This window comes from Pan troglodytes, chromosome 11 (assembly GCF_028858775.2).
Source record: "Pan troglodytes isolate AG18354 chromosome 11, NHGRI_mPanTro3-v2.0_pri, whole genome shotgun sequence".
NCBI classification, from domain to species: Eukaryota; Metazoa; Chordata; class Mammalia; order Primates; family Hominidae; genus Pan; species Pan troglodytes.
This window is the reverse complement of record NC_072409.2, coordinates 50706647-50730889: the sequence shown is the minus strand read 5'-3', so window position 1 is coordinate 50730889 and position 24243 is coordinate 50706647. Positions and strand designations below refer to the sequence as shown.

Below are 24243 nucleotides of genomic sequence, written 5' to 3'. Positions count from 1 at the left end.
CTTTTTTTAGATTGCATAGGTTTATTTTTCATTAGAATCTGTTGCTGGAGAGTTATTGTGCTCTTTCGGAGTTGCAATATTTCCTTGCTTTTTCATGTTTCTTGTGTCCTTACATTGATAACTGTGCATCTGGTATAATAGTCACTTCTTTGAACTTTTTGAACTTGCTTTCCTAGGGGAGGGCATTTTCCTGAAGATGTGTCTATGGTGTTGGTTGAGTAGGGCACTTTGGCTTTGATTCTGGGTGCATGCAGTAGCATAGTGGCCATACGATTTTTTTTCAGCTGTAAACAGCTCCAGTGGTGTCTGTAATTTTCTCAGTGCCTTAGGGTATGGTTGTTAGTGGAGGCTGTGGTAAAGTTTTTCTGGAGATGGGGATACCACATGGGCCAGTCCTCAGAACCTAGTGGTGACAGTGGTGGGCTGAGCATGCCTGTCATTGGGCCCCAAGGTGGTATATGCTGGTACTGATACTAGTGGGTCCAGGTAGGTTGATTCTTGGGCCTCCAGGCAGCTTGCTCAAGTGCTGGTAGTAGTAGCAGTGGGCCAGGTGGGTAGTCAGGTTCTCAGTTCCCTGGGCAGCAGGTGTGGTGTGAGTGATGGCAGTAGTCATAATGAGACAGCCCTCTGGCTCCCAAGCAATCTGTGCTGATGTTGGCAGTGGCTGCAATGGGCTAGGCAGGCCAGTACCTAGCCCTGCAGGTGGCATATACAGGTGGGTGCCAGCTGTGATGATAGTGGTAGGTTGGACGGGCGTGACCTCAGGCCACTAAGAGGAGTGCTCAGGTGCCAGTGGTGGTAGACTGGGCTAGGTGATCCCCGGGTCCCCAGACAGCATACTCAGGCTCTTAGGGGATTGTGAAGTCAAGCTCAGCAGGCCTGTCATCAGGTCCCCTGGTGGTGCATGTGATCCCCAGCCTCTGGCAAAATGCTTGAGTCAGGGAGGCAGTGGCTGCACTGTGGCTCTGCTACTGGGAAGAGTGGTCCTGCTTTCAGTGTCAGCAGCCATATATGGCCAGCTGGGGAGTGTGTGATTTGCACGTACTTTAGACTCAGTGGACACAGCAGCAGTGGCTGCAGACAGGGGATTCTGTCCTTGGGGCAGATGGAAATGCACAGCCACTACTCTGCTAGGGACAGTGGGGTCTCTGTCAACGGGTTATGCCTAGACCTTGGTGGCAGCTGCCAGCCAAGGTGGTGGCTGCAGGCAGAGATGTCAGTGGGGCTCTAGGGATATAGAGATGCCAAGGCCTTTGGGCTACAGAGCAGGATGCAGTCTACGGGTGTTTGGAACATACAAATGGTGCTGCACTGTAGCTGCTTAGGACTCAGAGAGTGCGTGGGAGCCAGCCTGAGCTCCCTCTCTGTAGCAATACTATCATGCAGTCTCCAGGCAGCTCCCTCAGCTAATCTCAGGGCCCACATGGGTGAAGGGTCCCCCTGCACCAGGGGCAAAAATTGCAGGAGTTCATGGTCTGTGTGCATTTTGCTCTCTTAAAAGTTGGGCTTCCTCTGAGCTCCCCAGAGCAGAGCTGGCTGTGGCAGCACAGAGAGAAGAGAAACTTGTCTTGGGACCCCAGGCCCTGCTCCCCTCTGATCTCTCACAGCCCCAGCCCCAACCCACCTCAGGACCCCACACTCCAAGAGCCAATTTCTGGGTACCAGAACTTTCCATGCTTGGCCTAAGCAGCCAGCTTTGGAGGGTGGTCCCTCCTGCTTCACTACAAGTCTGAGAAAAACCCTTTAGATCTCAGAGTGCATCTTGACTGCAGGATTTTGGGTACAGAGTAAGCACTGAGGGGTAAACGAGGTGAAGGGAGCCTTCAAATCCTGTGATGGAAGTGGCCCTGCCAGGCCGCCCCAGAGGCCAGTGGTGGGTGGCCACAGTCCTGGCAAGATGTGGCAGTGTAGTTTCAAATCCTGTGATGGAAGTGGCCCTGCCAGGCCGCCCCAGAGGCCAGTGGTGGGTGGCCACAGTCCTGGCAAGATGTGGCAGTGTAGAGAGGGGGCATCTCAGGTCCACTGGAGGTTCCGGGAGTCCTGGGAGCTCCAGGTGGAATCTAATCTGCAGATATTTCTGGGGAAATGGGCAGCCTGCACAGCTCCAGTATGGGAAAGCAATTGCCCCCACATACAACCTTTGACCCCTACTTGACACTTTCCTGCCTGAAGGACCCCACCTCCTCCCAGGTCCAAGCACCTCCTGCGCAGGCAGAACTGCTGAGCTCTGCATCTCACACCCCTGCATGCTTCTTGCTTTTTCTGAGCAGCCTGGACAGGGCCCTCAGTCACCTGGCCAAGTCAGTCCCTGTTGAGCCAAATTCAGGTGACTTTTCATAGTCACTGTTACATTCAATATCCTATACCCTGGCATGTTCCAAAATTCATGTATGTTTATTCAGGACACAAAATCTTTTCACCCACCTTCTCTCAATTAATCCTCTATGGGACTTTGTGAGTTTGGGAATCACAAACCTAATGTGGGCAGTTTGTCCCCGGCTCCTTCCTTGTCAGGAGTAAATTCTGCAAGTAAAGGTAGAGTGTCTGTATTAAGGATATGTGAGCCTACAACCGTGTCATTATTATTATGGATGTGGTGTTCACACTTCTGTGTAATATGACCTGATGGATCTTTGTTTTTTCCCCAGGTGGTTCTCTCTTTTTTTTAATATACCAATATTTGAGAGGGAGTAATACAAAATATATATGTATACAGACACACACACACACATTTCCATGTAAGCACCCAGGCATGCACATATATGTGTACATGCATGTTGTGTGTGTGTAGCACTCCAGGGTATTAGAAGTAGTCATGATATATATATACACACACATAATAATGAAGGTACTTAGGGAAAGAGTTAAGCAGGTGCAGACATAAGTAGAAAAACAGACATGGATATACATGCTGTAGATATGTTCGCGTGACACAAGTCGATCTGCACGTCAGTAGATGTGTGTCTTAGTTCATTTTGTGTTGCTATAACAGAATACTTGAGACAGGGTAATTGATAAGAAGAGCGGTTCATTTAGCTCATGGCTCTGCAGACTGGGAAGTTCAAGGGGCATGGCACCAGCATCTGCTTTGATTCTGGTGAGAGCTTTTGAGCTGGGTCTAAATGTGACAGAAGGTCAAAGGGTAAGTAGACACACGGGAAGGGACAAAAACCTGCTTTACATCAATCCACGTTCTCAGGACCTAATCCATTCCCATGAGAACTAATCCACTCTCACAAGAGCAAGAACACACTCACTCACTCACTCACTCCCACCAGCACCAAGCCATTTGGGAGGGATTTGCACTTAGGACCCAAACACCTCCCACCAGGCCTCACCTCCCACATCACCTCACTGAGTGATTTCAATATGAGTTTTAGTGGGGAACAAACCATACCGAAGTCATAACAAGATGTATACACATACAGAAGAATGCCATAAGTATCACTATGCCTACTTCGAATCCATGGAACGCTAAGAGAATTTATGATTGAAATTTGGTTAGTGGTGTTTCACGATTGTTATCATTTTTCTTTTTCTGTAGGAGTTGGCGATTTCAGCGTGTGGGAGTTCTCTGGAAATCCTGTGTATTTCTGCTGTTATGACTATTTTGCTGCAAATGATCCCACGTCAATCCATGTTGTTGTCTTTAGTCTAGAAGAGCCCTATGAGATCCAGCTGAACCAAGTGATTTTCTGGCTCAGTTTCCTGAAGTCCCTTGTCCCAGTTGAAGAACCCATAGGTGAGCTAAGTCCCTGCAGGCCAGTGATGTCCTACCTGTGGTTGGCCAGGAATCGCCTCCTCCTTCCAGGCTTCTGCTCTGCTCCTGCCACTGCTGCTGCTGGCCTCGCACCAGGCCATGAGCAGATCCCACCGTTTGTGGCTAACAGCTGAGCCAACTTCTGCTGGGAGACTTCCACTCTGAGAAGCTTCCTGAGGCTCAGGTGTTCATGGTATTCTGCAGGCTGTTTTTGTTTCATGATTGCATATTCCTGCCTCAAAGGCCCACTTTGAACAATCCTTTGAGAGGCATTTCTCACTTTTTTTCTACACTTGAGAGCCATGGTCATTGTATGTTGGGTGCAAAATGGAATCCCTGCTTGGATAGCTCCTGCACCTTTACCTAAAGGGTACAGAGTTAGTCAGCAGAATGAGCTGTTCTTCATCCTGTAATTCCACTAAGAAACGAAGAAAGAGGCCGGGTGCGGTGGTTCACGCCTGTAATCCTAGCACTGTGGGAAGCCAAGGTGGGCAGATGCCTTGAGCTCAGGAGTTCAAGACCAGCCTGGCCAACATGGCAAAACCTCGTCTCTACAAAACATACAAAAACTTAGCCAGGTGTGGTGGCATGTAACTGTAGTCCCAGCTACTTGAGGGGCTGAGGCAGGAGGATTGCTTGAACCTGGGAGGTTGTGGCTGCAGTGAGCCAAGATCGTGCCACTGCACTTAGCCTGGGTGACACAGTGAGACCCTGTCTAAAAAAAAAAAAGAGAGAAATGAAGAAAGGGAGCATGTTGACTGAATGTGTTATCTTAACTTTATTCCTAGAGGAGAGGATAACATGCAATAAACTTCTTTTGGTCTTTGCCCACAACAAGAGAAGCAGCCTTCCCTGGTGAAATACTCAGCAGTCAATTTTTTTTCTTTCCGGAAAAGCATATAATACAAGGAATTGGGCTTAAGGCCCCTCTGGGTACTGCCAGTTTTGCCTCTTTCTTTCTCCTTTTTTTCCTTTGTGTTAAACACTCCCCAAAGTGGGAGGCTCTTTGTGTGACTTGCAGGTCATTTATCTCTGACCCATCTCTGTGGTGTTGCTGCACTCAGGTGTCTCTCTTTGGTCTTGTAAGTGGCATCCCTTTTGTCAGAGGTTAAATTTTCCCTCTCCTTGTAAGTAGGGGCTATTTGGAGACTTGAGAAACTGCCTTTCGTCATTCTGGTCCACTTTGAGCAATTTTCCTTGTGGCCTAGGAGATGGGCTTATCCTGTCGTTGGCCATGCTGGGGCCTTCTAGGGTCACAGTGCACAGCGGGCATGGGGCCTTCATCTCTGTGGCAGGTTGCACTTGTACCTGGAGAGTCGGCCTGGGCATGAGGCCAACACACCCCCTTCACCTGGGCAGGAGAGGCAGCCAGGTAGGAGGACCCACCCCCTGAAGCAGTTCCCTCTCTGCCCCCAGCCTTCGGTGGCAAGCTGAAGAACCCACTCCAAGTTGTCCTGGTGGCCACCCACGCTGACATCATGAATGTTCCTCGACCGGCTGGAGGCGAGTTTGGATATGACAAAGATACATCGTTGCTGAAAGAGATTAGGAACAGGTGAGGGGCAGCCATTTAGTCTCCAGCTCACGGGTAGCCTCCTCTCCCTGAGAACTGAAGCAGAGGTGTGAAAAGTACAAAGGAAGTCTCATGAACCAGAGAAAGGTTTTAAAGGTCTTTCTTTCTTGGTCAACTCTTTTCTTGTACAGGTCGTGTATCCCTTATTGGAAATGATCGGCTTTAGAAGTGTTTCTGATTTCTTATTTGTTTGGATTTTAATATATTTACGTATACATAGCAGTTGAACATCCTAATTCAAAAATTCTAAATCTGAAATGCTCTAATAACCATTTCCTTTGCATGTCTTGTCTTTGCCCAAAAGGTTTTTGGATTTTGGAACATTTCAGATTTCTGGATTAGGGATGCACAACCTTTATTTTTCATTTTTATTAAAACAATGAATCCACATAGTAAATCAAATACAAATGAAGAGCCCGTGATGAAAGTAACCCCCTTCTTTCTACCTCCCAGCAACACTGCCCGGAGGTGACTTCTTTTAGCTGTTTAGATTTCAGTACGCAGTATTCAGTGTTCAGAAACACTAATCAGTATGTCTTACAATGTAAGTTGCAACCTACTAGTGAGTCTTAAAATTCATTTAAGAAGTCGTGGCCAATTCTTTTTAAAATGGGATGGAATGGGATGGGATAGGATAGGACAGGAAAGGACAGGACAGGATAGGATAGATCAGATGTCAAGTATTATTTTGTAAAACGTTTGTTTCACTGATGAGTATGGGTATGTACAGGATTATCATGTAAAATATATGTTTTTACTCAGAGTCTATCAAAAAAGTTTGAACCTGCAGCTTTCTATAATATGCTAGTATCTCTGATCTTGCATTATCAACTTGAGACACTTACCTATTGTCTTGAGATACTATATCTGTTGTCAGATATAAAAATGGGGCTTCTAGTAATATTTTTAGGTCAGTGATGTAGCTTTTGCATTCACACCTCTATTCTTAGTCCCTCCACTTTCCACAGTATCTCTTGTCCTCACTTGTAAGGTGCGAGCATTAGGCCTCACCTTTCCTGCCTCGGGAGAAGCTGACATCTTTCCATGCTGTGCTCCTGCTGCTTCATGCAAACCTGAAGGTCCCGCTCCTATGACTCAGACTATATGCCAATTTCCCCAAGTCTCTGCACCCACTGTGATGAGGCAGAGCCCACCAACAGCAGGGATGGGGAGGGGCCTTTGCAAGGACACCAGAACTTTCCTTCCCTCCTACCAGCCTCTTGAGCCAGTAGGAGCCTGGCCTCTCCATTAAAAGGCTTGGGGACATTGACTCACTGCTGAGGAGGCTGCCGCTCTTCCCTTAGGTTTGGAAATGATCTTCATATTTCAAATAAGCTGTTTGTTCTGGATGCTGGGGCTTCTGGGTCAAAGGACATGAAGGTACTTCGAAATCATCTGCAAGAAATACGAAGCCAGATTGTTTCGGTAAGTACACCATGGAAAGAGCCTGGACACTTCCTTCCTGGTTTGCCTCTGGTTTCAGGGAACTGCTTCATAGTAGGACCCAGTAAGAGGTGTCTGCCTGGACATGTTTTTATCCTAGTGCCCTGGGAAAAGAAAGGAAGAATAGAGAAACAAGGAGATGATGGGAGCTGAAGGGTTATTATGGGCAAGGTGGACCACTTCAATTTTATGAAATTCTTACCGATTTATTGGTTTCTTTAACAATATTTTATTTATTTATTTTATTTTTTCAGAGACAGGATCTCACACTGTCATCCAGGCTGGAGTACAGTGGTGTGATCATAGCTCACCGTAACCTTGAACTCCAGGGCTCAAGCAATCTGTCCATCTCAGGCTCCCAAGTAGCTAGGACTGTAGGCACGCACCACCATGTCTGGCTAATTTTTTTGATTTTTGGTAGAGACGGGGTCTCACTATGTTGCCCAGGCTGGTCTCGAACTCCTAGGCTCAGGTGCTCCTCCCACCTCAGCCTCCCAAAGTGCTGAGATTACAGGTGTGAGCCACCATGCCTGGCCAATTTTGGGAAAAAAACAACAAATTCAAAAGTGACTTATTGTGGAATATTTAGAAAATTCAGAAAAGTAGAAAAACAATCACAAACTTTTTTGAAAGACAGAAAAGAATAAATGAACAAAGGGAATGAGACTGTATTCTTGGGTTGCAAGATATGACTATTTTATTTTTCCCTAGTTATATAAATGTAATACAATTTCAGTTAGCATCTGAATGGGTTGAGGGGATTGGGATTTTTATCTTAAAATTTCCATGGAAAAATTAATTAAACCTATTATAAAGCCCCTGATAATCAATACAGTTAAATAGGAAAAGCTTAGAGAGTATAGAAGTAAATCATAATATCTTTAGAAATATAATGGAAAATAAATATGTCATTTGAATTTAATGGGGTAAAGATTATTTAATAAATGAACCTGGCACAACTGGCTATTTGTCTGCAAGGAAATAAAGTTGGATTCCTACACCCTACAAAGTCCAAAAATAAATGGATTAAAGCTTTTAAGTAAAAACATGAAACAATAAATATCTTGAATAGAAATTGTGGAGAGTGTATTTTCAAAATAACTAGGGACTGAGGAAACCTGTTAAACCAAGATCTAAAACCCTAGAAATTTTAAAAGAAAATATACCTGTTTGAAAATGTAAAAATTTTTCAAATTTTTTTCTAGCAAACAAATTAAGTAAACAAAGTTGAAAGGTGAAATAGGCTGGGAAAAAGCATTCTCAATGCTTTGGACAGATAAATGGTCACACTGTAATGTTCAAAAAGCTCTCCGGAATTGGTAAGGAAAGGGCGAGCGTCCCAGTGGAGAAGTGGTGGCATTCACTCTGGAGTCTTCCTGCTGCCAAGGCCTGAGGACAAATGCGGGCAGATGCCTGTCTCCCTCTCTTACCTTTGAAGCTGCCTCTGGGTGTTTTTTGTTGTTTTTTTTTTTTTTTTTTTTTTACTGCTTTGCTAATAAGAAAATGCTGTGCTTCCCGCACCAGATTCTGTTTCTAGACGTGCTTCCAGAATTCTCGGGAAACCCTTTCCTGTCTCCAGAAAACCCTGCCCTTCACACCAGATATCCTCGTTGGGGTCCCACTGTGGCATCATCAGAAGATAGGGGGTAGTCCGGTGAGGCCTGGGAGGAATCTCACAGAAACCAGGGGCGGTGATCTGGGAATTAACAGTGGTCTCTGAGGGCCCCTGTGCTTCCCCACCAGGTCTGGATTGAGGCTGCATTCCTGAGGCAGGAGGGAGTGTCCCTGGAGATTTTTGAGCTGGGCTGTGGCATGATCTGCTGCTTCTCAGACACCCCCCGCCCAACCCCTAAACTCCTGAGCTCAGGCAGGTGGAGCCCACCACATCAACTGCACTCACCCCTGAGAATTTTGTTTTTGAATGCAGAGTGGAATTTAGCTGACATAAAAGAATTTGAGAGGGGAGTGCGGAATTAATGGCACGGTGTAGCCTGTGGCTTGTGTGGTTTCTAATTCAGAGGTATGTGGATTACGTGAGTCTGTAACATATGCTGATCTAATTAACCAAGTTAAAAGGTTAAAAATCCACTTCAGCCTACATACCAAGAATGGGTCTAATTGGAAACAATATTTCAACAGCAGTCCCCACGAATGCCTAATTTACTGGTAAACACTCACTCTAATATTGATGATGATACTCATTCTCTTTTCCTTTGTTCATAAAGTGATCATTGCCTGAGTGAAACAGTCACGAGAGAGAGAGCGAGGGAAGAAAGGAGGGAGGGAGGAAAAAGTGAGGGAGTGAAACATTAGGAGTTGGTGAACATTAGTTGATTGAGTGACTGAGTCCACAATTCCAAAAACATTCCTAGAAGACTCAAAATCTATTTAACATGAACTAAAGAGCCTTTATAAAACTTTATATTTGAGCAATAGATTAGGCTTAAAAGCAAGTCTAAAAGACAACTGCCCCAGTACTCAACCCAAAAAACACTAACTAGCCAGACACAGTGGTGTGTACTTGTAGTCGGAGCTACTCAGGAGACTGAGACAAGAGGATTACTTGAGCCCAAGGGTTTGAGACCAGCCTGGGCAATAGCGAGACCCAGTCTAAAAAAAGAAAAAAAAAACGTCAACAACAACAAAAAAACCCACTCGTTCATCAAATCACCTGCAAGGCGCCTGAATGAAAGTTGTCCTTTCCACTGTGGCTCGGCTCAGAGCACCCACAGCTGCAGGTGAGTTAACCTGTCTGGCCCTGCCCCCTCTAGGTCTGCCCTCCCATGACTCACCTGTGTGAGAAAATCATCTCCACGCTGCCTTCCTGGAGGAAGCTCAATGGACCCAACCAGCTGATGTCGCTGCAGCAGTTTGTGTACGACGTGCAGGACCAGCTGAACCCCCTGGCCAGTGAGGAGGACCTCAGGCGCATTGCTCAGCAGCTCCACAGCACAGGCGAGGTGAGCCCCTGGGAGCCCAGGCAGGGGGCCGTGAGAGGTGCCAGGGACTCAGCCTGTCCCAAATTCCAGCTCTTGGAAGTGGTGTGAGCCTGAGGAAGCAGTGTGGAAATGGTCCAGCTACCTACAACATTTCCACACGTGTGACAAACACAGCCTCAAGTGACACTCTGAACTGCAGTTCTCGGCTCACCTTAGGAGCTGTCATTTTGTCTTGTCGTGTTTTGCTTTTATTTCCAGAGTCTGTTAGTTTGGGAGTGCAGTGCCCACTGCCCTGGGTGACTGGGTCTCTCTTCACTCCCCCTGGGCACCAGGAACTTAATCTGCTACTCCTGGCAGCCTTCAGGGTGGCTTCTTTGTATCAGCGTGGAGTCATCAGCTCCACACAGATCTCCTGGGTGGGAAAACAGTTGAGAAAAGGCAGTGAGGTGTCCTTGTGGAGGCAATGTCTGGAGATACAAAGACAGAGAACTCTGGTGCACAGATACACAGAGTAATCATAATTAAAGATGCACATTAAAAAACTCTAGCAAGCAATGCCCAGCAGAAATGATTGAGAATGGGAGGCTTTGCTCTGGTTCTGTGACATTGAGCACCGGGGCGCGGTTTGGAAACCCTGTTCTAATGGCATCATATGCCTGTCCCCGGAACGGGGGCAGTGCCTTCGTGTTTCTCCACCATGTGAAATTGGGAGCCTGCATGAACTAGTGTGGGCCAAGAAGAGCGGTTCTGAATATTGCAACTAAAAGCAGCTCTGAGATTATTAAAAGCCAGATGCTTACCTCCCCAATCTCAGGTGCCAGGTCTGGCCCTATAGCCAGTTTGTATGAGTCATACAAATTTCTTGAAACTAAACCTGAATCCACAAGCCAGTGACCTTGAAAACTGGAGTCGCTGGGCAGTAATTTCATCAGCCTTTAAACTCCCAGTTAAATGGCCAGAGAATCTGCCAACTCATCCAGGAATACTTTAAAGTGATTGAATCCAAGGAAGAACACAGGTGAAGGACCACATCTTAGATGACAAGATACTGCTGGATGTAAAAAATGTGTCAATTCTAATTCTAAACTCCTTTGGCACAGGAGTCCCTTGCTTTCTAGTAGTAGACCAGTAACTTTCTAGATCATATCATATAGTTTCCTTTATTTGTCATTACATCCCTGCTTGCCCTTGAGAGTTTAGTAAGTAAATGAGGATGTAAAGAAGGAGGGTAATTAAGCAGCAGGAACTACATTGTGTGGCCCGACTTTGATTGGCCCCAGGCCTCCTCCAGACCTGCCTTCCGTATCTAATTTGCAGATCTTCAGAACTCCCCAGTGGCCCTTCTGACTCTGTTTTCTGGCCCAGGGTCCCACACTACGTTTAACTGACTGTCTTAGCTCCCTCTTCTCCTCCACTATGGGACAGTTTCGTCTTTCCTGAGCCTGAGGCGATGAGCAGTGTTTAGGACCAAACTGCAAATGGTATTCCAGCAAATGCTGTATCAGGAACTAGATCAATATTGGCTCTGCCCTCCAGGAATTTTCAACCTAGATTCAATTCTGAATAGACTCTTAGACAGGGGGCATCTTTCAGGTTTAAGCCAGACTGTGGGCAGGAAATTACTGTGTGGTCGCCGGTGGGGTCAGAGCCTCCAAGTGAGGGAGTCCAGGGCGATGGCCACTCTCCAAGAAAGGAAGCAGAACTCTTCCATAAGGGGAAAGTTCCTTCTGTTTTTTGTCACTTTTTTTTCCTTTCTTTTTATTTTTTTAAGAAATAAACACAACCAAAAAGCTAAAGTCCCCTTGGGCCATCATCTCTGGTCTCATTCCTCTCTCCCCTTCTCTGAGGCCAACTATTATCATGGCAGCATATCCTTTCAGGCCTTTTCTATGTGTGTGTGTTAAACATTCACATAATGGTATAATAATAGAATGTTCTGACTCTTTTTTGAAAATGTTCTCAAGCCTTTAGAGAAGTTGCAAGGATAGTACCATGAACTCTCATGTACGCTACATTTATTTATTTTTTTAATTAATTACTTTTTTTTTTTTTTTGAGATAGAGTCTCACTCTGTTGCCGAGGCTGGAGTGCAGTGGCACAATCTCGGCTCACTGCAGCCTCCGCCTCCTGGGTTCAAGTGATTCTCCTGCCTCAGCCTACAGACACGAGCCACCACGCCCGACTAAATTTTGTATTTTTAGAAGAGACAGGGTTTTACCATGTTGGCCAGGCTGGTCTCAAACTCCTGACCTCAAGTGATCCACCCGCCTCGGCGTCCCAAAGTGCTGGGATTACAGGCATGAGTCACGGTGCCCAGCCTACTACATTTAAGCTGATCAGTTGTTGACATTTTGCTACATTTGCTCGATTCCTTTCCTTTCTATTTATTTACTTATTTATTTTGCAGACATGATGACATTTCTTCCCTAAATAATTTAGCCTATATCTCCTAAGGAGAAGGATATTTTCCCACATAACCCAATATAATTGATGATTCCAGAAACATAACATGACTATAGTACTATGATTGACTATATCATCCTCATACAAGGGTTTGCCACTGGTCCCAATAATTTCTTTTAAAGCTATTTTTATTTATGTACTTATTTTGGGATTCAGAATCCAGTCTAAAATCACTCACTGCATTTGGTTGCCATCTCCCTTTTTTTTTTCTTCTTTCATTTCGCTGGCCTTTTTGAAGACTTCAAGGGAGTTGTTTTTCAGAATCTCTATTCTGACATTTTCAAGCTGCTTTTCTCCACTCGGTGTTTGGTTTTTGAGACGCATCCATGTGGAATGGCCTTGGGTCACTCCTTAGAGCATCTGCTCAGCCTCTATTGCCGGCATCAGGCCCTTTAGTGCTCTAAGTGGCTGGTGCACCTGGCCAGGGCTCTGCCCCTAAGCGTGACTTTCTGTTATCCCCCCGCAGATCAACATCATGCAAAGTGAAACAGTTCAGGACGTGCTGCTCCTGGACCCCCGCTGGCTCTGCACAAACGTCCTGGGGAAGTTGCTGTCCGTGGAGACCCCACGGGCGCTGCACCACTACCGGGGCCGCTACACCGTGGAGGACATCCAGCGCCTGGTGCCCGACAGTGACGTGGAGGAGCTGCTGCAGATCCTCGATGCCATGGACATCTGCGCCCGGGACCTGAGCAGCGGGACCATGGTGGACGTCCCAGCCCTGATCAAGACAGACAACCTGCACCGCTCCTGGGCTGATGAGGAGGACGAGGTGATGGTGTATGGTGGCGTGCGCATCGTGCCCGTGGAACACCTCACCCCCTTCCCGTGTGGCATCTTTCACAAGGTCCAGGTGAACCTGTGCCGGTGGATCCACCAGCAAAGCACGGAGGGTGACGCGGACATCCGCCTGTGGGTGAATGGCTGCAAGCTGGCCAACCGTGGGGCCGAGCTGCTGGTGCTGCTGGTCAACCACGGCCAGGGCATTGAGGTCCAGGTCCGCGGCCTGGAGACGGAGAAGATCAAGTGCTGCCTGCTGCTGGACTCGGTGTGCAGCACCATTGAGAACGTCATGGCCACCACGCTGCCAGGGCTCCTGACCGTGAAGCATTACCTGAGCCCCCAGCAGCTGCGGGAGCACCATGAGCCCGTCATGATCTACCAGCCACGGGACTTCTTCCGGGCACAGACTCTGAAGGAAACCTCACTGACCAACACCATGGGGGGGTACAAGGAAAGCTTCAGCAGCATCATGTGCTTCGGGTGTCACGACGTCTACTCACAGGCCAGCCTCGGCATGGACATCCATGCATCAGACCTGAACCTCCTCACTCGGAGGAAACTGAGTCGCCTGCTGGACCCGCCCGACCCCCTGGGGAAGGACTGGTGCCTTCTCGCCATGAACTTAGGCCTCCCTGACCTCGTGGCAAAGTACAACACCAATAACGGGGCTCCCAAGGATTTCCTCCCCAGCCCCCTCCACGCCCTGCTGCGGGAATGGACCACCTACCCTGAGAGCACAGTGGGCACCCTCATGTCCAAACTGAGGGAGCTGGGTCGCCGGGATGCCGCAGACTTTTTGCTGAAGGCATCTTCTGTGTTCAAAATCAACCTGGATGGCAATGGCCAGGAGGCCTATGCCTCGAGCTGCAACAGCGGCACCTCTTACAATTCCATTAGCTCTGTTGTATCCCGGTGAGGGCAGCCTCTGGCTTGGGCAGGGTCTGTTTGGACTGCAGAAGCAAGGGGGTGATGTAGCCCATCCTTCCCTTTGGAGATGCTGAGGGTGTTTCTTCCTGCACCCACAGCCAGGGGGATGCCACTCCTTCCTCCGGCTTGACCTGTTTCTCTGCCGCTACCTCCCTCCCCCTCTCATTCCGTTGTCTGTGGATGGTCATTGCAGTTTAAGAGCAGAACAAATCTTTTACTTTGGCCACTTGAAAAGCTAGTGTACCTCCTCTCAGTGTTTTGGACTCCATCTCTCATCCTCCAGTACCTTGCTTCTTACTGATAATTTTGCTGGAATTCCTAACTTTTCAATGACATTTTTTTAACTACTATATTGATTGTCCTTTAAAAAAGAAAAGTGCATATTTATTCAAAATGTGTATTTCTTATACGCTTTTCTTTGTTATACCATTTCCTCAGCTTATCTCTTTTATATTTGTAGGAGAAACTCCCATGTATGGAATCCCACTGTATGATTTATAAACAGACAATATGTGAGTGCCTTTTGCAGAAGAGGGTGTGTTTGAAATCATCGGAGTCAGCCAGGAGCTGTCACCAAGGAAACGCTACCTCTCTGTCCCTTGCTGTATGCTGATCATCGCCAGAGGTGCTTCACCCTGAGTTTTGTTTTGTATTGTTTTCTGACAGTTTCTCTGTTTTGTTTGGCAAGGAAAGGGGAGAAGGGAATCTTTCTCCAGGGTGATTTTATGATCAGTGTTGTTGCTCTAGGAAGACATTTTTCAGTTTGCTTTTGTTCCAATGTCAATGTGAACGTCCACATGAAACCTACACACTGTCATGCTTCATCATTCCCTCTCATCTCAGGTAGAAGGTTGACACAGTTGTAGGGTTACAGAGACCTATGTAAGAATTCAGAAGACCCCTGACTCATCATTTGTGGCAGTCCCTTGTAATTGGTGCATAGCAGATGGTTTCCACATTTAGATCCTGGTTTCATAACTTCCTGTACTTGAAGTCTAAAAGCAGAAAATAAAGGAAGCAAGTTTTCTTCCATGATTTTAAATTGTGATCGAGTTTTAAATTGATATGAGGGAACATGTCCTAATTCTTCTGTCCTGAGAAGCATGTAATGTTAATGTTATATCATATGTATATATATATATGCACTATGTATATACATATATATTAATACTGGTATTTTTACTTAATCTATAAAATGTCGTTAAAAAGTTGTTTTTTTCTTTTTTTATAAATAAACTGTTGCTCGTTGCATTAGTTTTTTTGATCTTTAATTCAAAAGGATTTCTTTTTATTTGTTGTGGTTTTACTGTTGTCACCCCACATAGCAGGACAACCCAGTCCAAAACCTAGAAAATCATTACACCTCAACTCTCAGGGTTATTGAGATGCCGATTATTACTCAAATTAGGAATGGTGTGGGAAAGTGAAAAGGGTTCAGATAATTTTCACATTTCTTCCCATTGTAAATAGAACAGGCCCCTTAGATTTTTCTCGGGTGAACCAAAAAACCAAACTGACTCTTTTAGTTTTGGCAACAGGGAACAGAGGAAGCTTTGCGACTTCTACACAAAAATGATGGGGATGGCACCAGGAGGAAGAGAAAACCTACAGCAAAAAGACCTTCGTGCCTTTCTTACATTTATAGTTCATTTATGTTTCAAGCAAGTTGTCCACAATAAACATGATTCACTTTCATAATGAGAAGAGAAGTCCTGATGAATACAATTAAAACTAGACATAGCTGTGTCTACAAAGGATGAGACTGAAAGGGAAATTGTGGTCGCCTTAAGGAGCGGAAACTCCTTTTCTTGTCTCAGCTCCTTCCTGAGTGTTGGCTTTACTCTCTCCCACTTCAAAAGACTGCTTCCTATAGCAGCAGGTAAGCTAAAAACCAGAGAGAAGGGGTTTGTCTCTTGCAGCATCTATATGTAAAATCCCAGAGTGGGACTCTGATTCAATTAGCTTGTGTCACATAGCTATCCCTGTGCAAATTTGGAAAAGACAGAGTTACTAGGATTGGCCTCATCACCCAATGAGCTGTTGGGGGAGAAGCAGTTCTCCCCAAGACTAGGGTTCTGTTAGTAGAAGAAAGGTGAGGGAGGATGCTGGGGAGACACATTTGAGTTACTGCAAAAGTCTTAATACTTTTCTTGAGAGGGCTTGGCTTCTGTGACCCAGGCTGTGGTGCAGTGGCATGATCATAGCTCACTGTTGCTTCAAAGTCCAGAGCTCCAGCAGTCCTTCCAACTCAACCTCCCGAGTAGCTAGGACTGCAAGGGCACACCACCGTGCCTGGCTAATTTTTTTTTTTTTTTTTTTTTTTTTAAGGAGATGATCTCACTATGTTGCCCAGGCTGGTCTCAAACTTCTGGCCTCAAGTCATCCTCCCACCTCTGCCTCCTAAAGTGAGAGGATTACAGGCATGAGCCACAATACCCAGCCAGTGCTTTTGTTTTATGCAAGTCCTAGGACAGGCACCTGTTCATATGATTGTGGGGTTCCCGGGCTCCTGAAATGTTGGGACCACAGTCAGGAATCATTGCAACCCAAAGGTCAAGAGCTTAAGGGTCACTCAACTCACTGCCCTATCTTGGGAAATGCCCTGGGGGACTCTTCAGGGGGCAGTTTGGAGTCTGTACCAGGAGCTTCTCTACCAGGAGCTCTGGTCAGGCTGAAACTGGCCACTGCCCACTATATGCAGCTGGCTCTCTCCCCTGCAGGAGGGAGGAAACAAGACCATAGCTTACCTCCTGTGTCCATGGTGAGAATCAAAAGGTGCAAATTCTAGGAGTCAGAAAGAAAAGCCAGTCATGGGACCCTGTCTCTTAGAGTTGCTGTGAAATGCACTCAGGTGCCATGTTCCTTGTCACCTCTTTACTATAGTGTAACAGCCTCTGGGTACCACGTCCAAACTTGGGCCACCTTAGGGTGCCTGAGGTCTCCAGTGTGGACAAAAGTATCCCAGGGACCCAAAGCCAGTCCGGTGTGGGCTTGAAGGCATTTGTGGGAGTTGCAATGGGTTCCAAAATCTCCACCCCTACACCTTCTAAAAGGAATCAGAACTTGGTGGAAATTTTGCTGGTCTTTTTTGTAGAAAAGCTGTTAGGTTGACAACTACAGGATTCACAAAAATCATAAAACTATATTTGGCCCTGTTGCTGTTCAGAGTCCACACTGGTCTTACTAAGCCCTGATAGAGTGACCACAGAAAAGTCACTCCAAAGTGAGGGGCCCAGCGTGGCTGTTCTTGCATAAACAATGGCTAGATAATAGCCGGGCTGTAAAACCAAGAGGGAAGTGTGCAGATCTGAGCTTAGAAGTGGAAGCTTTCATTAAGAGTAAAAAGATGGGCCAGGCGCAGTGGTTCATGCCTGTAATCCCAGCACTTTGGGAGGCGGAGGTGGGCAGATCACCTGAGGTCAGGAGTTCGAGACCAGCCTGGGCAAAATGGTGAAACCCTGTCTGTACTAAAAATACAAAAAAATTAGCCAGGCATGGTGGTGTGTGCCTGAAATTCCAGCTACTTAGGAGGCTGAGGCAGGAGAATCACTTGAACCCAGGAGGCAGAGGTTGCAGTTAGCTGAGATCGCACCACTGCACTCCAGCCTGGGCAACAAGCACAAAAATTACGTCTAAAAAAAAAAGAAAAAAAAAGATGGAGGTGGGCGTGGCGGGTCACACCTGTAATCCCAGCACTTTGGGAAGCCAAGATAGGCAGATCACTTGAGGTCAGGAGTTCGAGACCAGCCTGGCCAACATGGTGAAACCTTGTCTCTACTAAAAATACAAAAAAATTAGCTGGGCTAATTAGTGGTGAGGGGGCGCCTGTAATCCCAGCTACTCAGGAGACTGAGGCAGGAGAATTGCTTGAACCCGGGAGGCAGAGGTTGCAGTGAAATGAGATTGCTCCATTGCACTCCAGCCTGGGCGACTGAGCGAGACTCCATCTCAAAATAAATGAATGAATGAATTAAAAGATGATTTCAGTTTTGCAAGATGAAGAAAGTTTCTGGAGGGCATGGTGGTGATGATGGCACAACAATATGAATGTATTGAATGCCACTGATCTGTGCAGTTCAAGTTGGGTAAAGTAGTAAATTTTGTGTTTCTCTATATTACCACAGTTTTCTTTAAAAAAAAAAAAAAAAAAACTAAAAAGATAAAGCTGAAACCTAAAAATGTCCAGGTAACAATAAAGCTGGCAGAGTAATGTACAAGACTACCTATTGTATTTAGAGCAGCTCAGCCAAGCGGAGCCCCCCAGAAAAGGGGAACAGGAAAAGGGATTGATTGCTTTTTAAAGAATTTAATATTTGTTATTTCAAAAAAAAAAAAACTTTAAAGTGGTCCTCAGAGGGGGAAGAAGTGAGAGTTCTGTTTGGCTTCTTTCCTCTTTTGATTGGCAGAGGGTTTTGTTTTTAGTCTGAATTCGTATTTGAGACCCAGAGCCACAGTCTTTGCAGGACTATGCATTCCTGAGAACTTAAACTGAACTGTTTATGAGGAATAGTGTGAGGGTGAGGGCCCAGCCCTGGCTCACTGAGTCCTCAGGGCTCAGCTCCACAGCTGCCTGAGGAATTTGCTCTCAAGGGCAATCTTCAGTGATCTGGAGCATAGCTGGGCTTTGGGTGGCAACCTGAGGGTGAGGTCAGACAGTAGCATCACAACCAAAAGTCACATGCTGATGACAGGCTCCAAATCCTCCCAGCCCAGGGCCTGGTGGCTTCCAGATGTTGACTCAGGACAGGAACCGCTTGTCTGCCCTAAATGAATGCCATGGCCAAAGAGGGTGGACCAGGGAGGCACCTCTGACGGAGAGTTAAGGAGCAGTGAGCTCCCTTCCACCTCCGCTGAGCAGAAAGGAACCCTGGAAATACCTTCAGGACAGACAGCTGCTGATCTCTTCCTGGAAGCGCTGGGCTTCAGAAGCTTGCTGGTTCCTGCCTATTTGCTCTCACGGCAAATTCTTGATTCTTTATCAGAAAGGAGGGAAGAAGTGTGTGGGTGTGAGGGGGAAGAAGCCACAGGAATGCCCACAGCAGAGGTCCTCGGGGACACTGGGCTATCCCTGGTGGCAACACTCTTGGGGCTGGTGCTGAGTGAGGACGGCCTCACAAGCACCCTATGCTGTGACTCCAGCCCCCAGGATTCTCCTCAGGGTAGAGAGAAGGAGCTCAGGCGAGCTCTGGATGAATGATACCATCTTTTCCATTGAAATCACAGAAGTTTACAACTAAAGAGAACTTCCAGATGGTTTGAGTCAGCCGCACTCTGGCGGCTGGAAGCAGAGATGAAAAGATTCAGGCAAAATTACACAGTTCAATTATTAACAATTCAGACTAAGCATCAGGCCATCTGACCCCAACTGAGGGCCCCTCATCCTATTCTACTAAGTATATTACACTGCAGTCTATATGTGTGTGTGCATGTGTGTGTCATGAGAGTACATGGATATGCAGGTGTATGCATCTGTATTTTGTGCATAAATGTGTGCATTTGTGTACATGTACATTAATTTATGTGCGTGTGTCGTGCATATGTGTAGCAGAGTTAGTGTGCATATGCACATGTGTATATGTGTATTGCGCATGTGTATGTGTATACACATGTATATATGGGGGTAAGTCTGTGTCTTTGGTATGTGCATATATGTGTGTGATGTGTGTGCATGTGTGTGTGCTTTGTGTGTGTGGTGTGTGTGCATGTGGTGTTTGTGGGGGTGTGTGTGGTGTGTGTGTGATGTGTGTGTGGTGTGTGTGTGAGGTGTGTAGGGTGTGTGCGTGTGTGGTGTGCATGTGGTATGGTGTGTGTGTGTGTGCGTGTGGTGTGTGTGGGGTGTGTGCATATGTGTGGCGTATGTATGTGTATATGTGTGGTGTGTGTTGTGTTTGGTGTGTGTGGTGTGTGTGCATGTATCTGGTGTGTGTGGTGTGTGTGATGTGTGTATGTGCGGTGTGTGTGTTTTTGGTGTGTGGTGTTTGTGGTGTGTATGTGTTTGGTGTGTGGTGTGTGTGTGTGGTGTGTGTGGTGTGTATGTGTTTGGTGTGTGGTGTGTGTGTGGTGTGTGTGTGTGTCATGAGAGATTCTTAGGCCATAATGGCTTTTTTTTCTGACCAAGAGACTTGATTCTTGCTGATTCAGCCATGAGTGTGCATTTCCCACAATCAGGGTGACTAACCAGGACATCCGGAGAAGTTTCTTCCTCTCTGCCTCACCCATCCCACTCGCTCCATCCTCAAAGCGGACACTCAGATGCTGGGGCTCCTGCCCCAGTGTGTGACCCCACGGGAGGTTTGCAGAGTCCTCAGGTTGCGTCACAGCCAGCGTTGATGAGCATCATCCTGTCTTCCAAGAAGGCAGGCCAGTCACCCAAGAATGAGCCAGAGCTGCTACTGTAAATCACGAGATTCTGTGACCCAGATTAACATGGAAGGAGAAACCAGCAGCTGCTGCCGCCGTAGGCACAAGTCAGCAACTTCAGTCCTTCTGAGGCTGGCCCTTCCTGGCCATGGGCTGCCCCTTCTCTTTGGGGTAATTTGAGGCAATGAAAGTTTTTATTCCCTTTGGTTGTATTTTCTAGACATGTTTTAATGTAGCTGAAATCATATGAAGTGTTCAATTTTATACCCTGCTTTTTTTAAACGGAAGATTATGACACAGCTTTTTTACAATGTTATTAGAAGCTTTTCAGAAACATTCCTTTTAATGGCTGCAAAATGCTATAATAATATTGTCATATCCCAATTCCCTACTGTGAAACACTCAGGCGTTATTCCCTGTTGAAAACAAAGCTGGGCTAAACATCTTTATGCACATTTTTTTCTGTATTTCGGACTGGACATGATATATGTGGTTTTTTGGGCTGTCGGCACATAACAATTAAAATCCAAAAAGAGAAAACATTAATTGCTGAGCAAAACTTTGCATTTATGTTGCACTCTATCTGGTTTTCTTTTCTTCCAGAAAAACATTATTTTATTAATCAATGGCTAACACACTTTATAATAATTTTTACCAAATTTTTTGCTACATATAACAGCTTTTATAATCTTACTCTTTTAGCAAGAAGGGAAAAAATTCATTCTTCCACCATCACAAGAGATTAATTACTCAATAATTACATTTATTACCAGTTTAGAAAACTTTGAGCTTTAAAACCCATTACAGGCAATGTCATAAATTTTAAAGATTACTGTCAAATCTGGTGAACACTCTATCAAGTTTAGTTTCATTTGATTATACATAAGCTGTAAGATTTTCTGACATTGCAAGTTTAATTGTCTAGTGTCTTATTTTAAATGCTTTTTAATGCCAACACTCATTATCCAATTGTCATTCATGTCCTTCTCTGCCTGGCTTTATGGGCTGAATTTCTGTGCAGGTGCCTCTTGCTGAGAAGACACCCTTCCCAGTGCTCTGGGCCATTCTCTGTGTGGTTCCATTGCCATCCCGCTCCAGGTACCAAAGGATTCAGCCTCCAAACTCTGCTGCCCACCTTGGTGGTTGGACACATACTCCTGGAGGACCTGGAGTCAAAACAAGCCACATACATCCTGCTGACATGGAGAACAGCCAGCTACTGAGCAAACATGCAACACTGGTGATATTGTGCAATGTTCCCAGCTCTGAATTTATCTCATTGTTTTCACCCAGTGACATTTTTATCTTATCCCTCCATAAGCCAGGCAAAAGTACACTAAACACTTGAATAGATTCTCTCTTGTCATTTTGGAATTACTATTTTCATTTTTTATTTGAAAATGAGAAATAAAAAGGAATCTTATAACTTCTCTCTGCCCCTTAAAGCTATTTTCAATAAAGAGTAGCTTTTTTTTTTTTTTTTTTGAAATGGAGTCTTGCTCTGTCACTCTGTCGCCAGGCTGGTGTGCAGTGGTGCGATCTCGGCTTACTGCAACCTCTGCCTCCCAGGTTCAAGTGATTTTCCTGCCTCAGGCTCCTGAGTAGCAGGGACTACAGGCACGCACCACCACACCCGGCTAATTTTTGTATTTTTAGTAGAGACGGGGTTTTACCATGTTGGCCAGGATGGTCTCGATCTCTTGACCTCATGATCTGCCCGCTTTGGCCTCCCAAAGTGCTGGGATTACAGGCATGAGCCACCGTGCCTGGCCGCTTTTTTTTTTTTTTTTTAACTGACTCTTAAACCTTGAGAAGCCTTGCTATTGCCAGTGGTTCCCACACTTTGGGAATGTTATGAAATAGCAAACTTTTATAAAGAACATGGAGGACTGACACTCTGACACTTTGTTTTGCGAAGAACACAGAAACTACAATAACTATCCAATGCTGTCACCAATTATAGTGCCCCAAAAGAAAGAGAAGGAAAGAAAGAAATTAATAAATAGAGAAAAAAATTCCAAATGAAAAAAATTAAAGAAGCAAGGAAGGGCGGGGCACGGTGGCTCACGCCTGTAATCCCATTACTTTGGGAGGTCGAGGCGGGTAGATCACTTGAGGCCAGGAGTTCAAGACCAGCCTGGCCAACATGGCGAAACCTTGTCTCTACTAAAAATACAAATATTAGCCAGGCATGGTGGCACGCTCCTGTAATCCCAGCTACCGGGGAGGCTGAGGCACGAGAATCACTTGAACCCGGGAGGCAGAGGCTGGAGTGAGCCGAGATTGTGCCACTGCACTCCAGCCTGGGCAACAGAGCAAGACAGAGCAAAAAAAAAAAAAAAAAAAAAGCAGCAAGGAAGGCAAGGAAGGAAGGAAACAAAAGAGAGAGCGAAAGTGGGAAGGTTACAGTCTTAGAATAATTAACATTCCTTTCAATGGAATAACTTAATCTTAGGGGAAAAAATTACCCAGTGCTCTTCATTTTTCTCCATTTCCCTGGAATTGTGAAAAGTTCACCACGGGCCACATGACTCTAAAGGTTTATTGCTGTGTTTTGTTTGCTCAGGAGCCTTTGCTCTTTGCTATGCATAGAAGTTCAGGAAAAGCCCTCAGGCCCCGTCTCATGACATGTTTCATGACCATGTTTATTCCATCCCCTGAACACTGAAACTTACCCAAGGCCCCTGCGGGAGGGCCACACTTTAGGAAGCACAGTATTTCTGGTTGCTCTTAACATAGGGGCATAGGATCCAACAGTCAGGAGGAAATGGGATGTCTCGAAGTTCAGCCAGAGCATCACCCGCCATGAAATATGAGGGTCAGTCGGTCTCCGCTCAAATGGTCCCAGAGATGGAGGATTGGACAAGCAGGTTTTAATTCCTATGTGAGCTGACACTTACCACCTGTACTTCTCATCCCTTGTTCTGTCTTCCAGGCTATAAAGACGCCTTGACTCCTCCTCCACGATACCCGCCCCACTATTTGTTAGCACAGCTATGATGCTGCTTATGGATTGTTTTCACTCCTAAAGACAGTGGCGCAAGGCAAGGTGACCTGGAGCGAGGCCATCCTGAGTGCCCACCCAGCTTCCCAGGAGCCTGTTGGAATTTGGAAGGACATTTGCCTCTGTTTATAAAGACTGGCTTTTTGCTGAAAGCCAGGGTCTCAAAAATTTTGTTTTATTAATAGAAGCTAAACCCCAAACATTTGGCTCTTTTTCATTCCATTTCCCCTTTCACAATCTTAACTATTCCCAAGACAATGGATACCTCTGCCTGTATCAAGGGCAGATTGTCAATAAGAAAGTCAACAGGAAATAAACATTATTATTTCAAAAATACTATCCTTATCCATTTTAAATTAAGGGGCTAGGAGAAAAGGATATGAAGATTTACTGTTGAATGGGTTAGGAGTTTCAGTTTGGGATGAAGAGAAAGTTCTGGAGATGGATGGCGGTGATGGTGGCACGACAATGCGATGAACTTCATGCCGCTCTCAAAAATAGTGAAAATGGCCAAATTTATGTTACGTCTATTTTACTATAATAAAAAAAAAATTTGGTTTTCAGTGGGCAGGTGAATAAGGAAACCCTCTTGCCACCTCTTGGCAAGAGCAAGAAAGGAGGTTGGAATATCAGCAGTGTGAGCTCTTCCAAGGGCAGTGGTGACAGCCTGGGAGACTGGTCAGCGTAGCAAGGGCAGGTGCAGGTCCCTGGTCCTAGAATGTGAGTGTGGCAAGCCAGCCTTAACTTCTGCCTGCCTAGGAGGCATCCTAGGAGGTGAGCCTTAGTGAGCAGGGGTGAGCTCTGTTTGTCCTGTATGCAGCAGCAGATTATCTGTCTGCTCATGCAGACTATGTAGATTGCTCAGAGTTGCTAGAGGGAGGGCCTGTGGGGCCTGAACTTCAGCCTGCACTCAGCTCATCAAGCCATGGGCTCTCTCAGGGCCATGTCTGCCCAACCCTTGCAAAGCCTCTGGATGGGTGATCCTGGGCAC

General features: G+C 46.1%; 1 protein-coding gene across 10 annotated transcripts in view; it reads left to right on the top strand.

Annotated features, from left to right (window-relative positions):
• DAPK1 (death associated protein kinase 1) overlaps positions 1-15142 on the top strand; it is a 207534-nt gene extending 192392 nt beyond the window's left edge. For 9 of the 10 annotated variants that reach the window (XM_016961086.3, XM_016961085.4, XM_016961088.4 and 6 more), the window contains 6 exons: positions 3545-3742; positions 5177-5315; positions 6638-6758; positions 9548-9736; positions 12645-13873; positions 14349-15142. In XM_016961086.3, the coding sequence (XP_016816575.1) occupies positions 3545-3742; positions 5177-5315; positions 6638-6758; positions 9548-9736; positions 12645-13873; positions 14349-14382 (1910 nt within the window). In that variant the 3' untranslated portion in view covers positions 14383-15142. Of the gene's footprint in view, positions 1-3544; positions 3743-5055; positions 5316-6637; positions 6759-9547; positions 9737-12644; positions 13874-14348 lie in introns of those variants that run through there. The other variant, XM_054658211.2, reaches the window with a different exon arrangement.
• The last annotated feature ends 9101 nt before the right edge of the window (positions 15143-24243 follow it).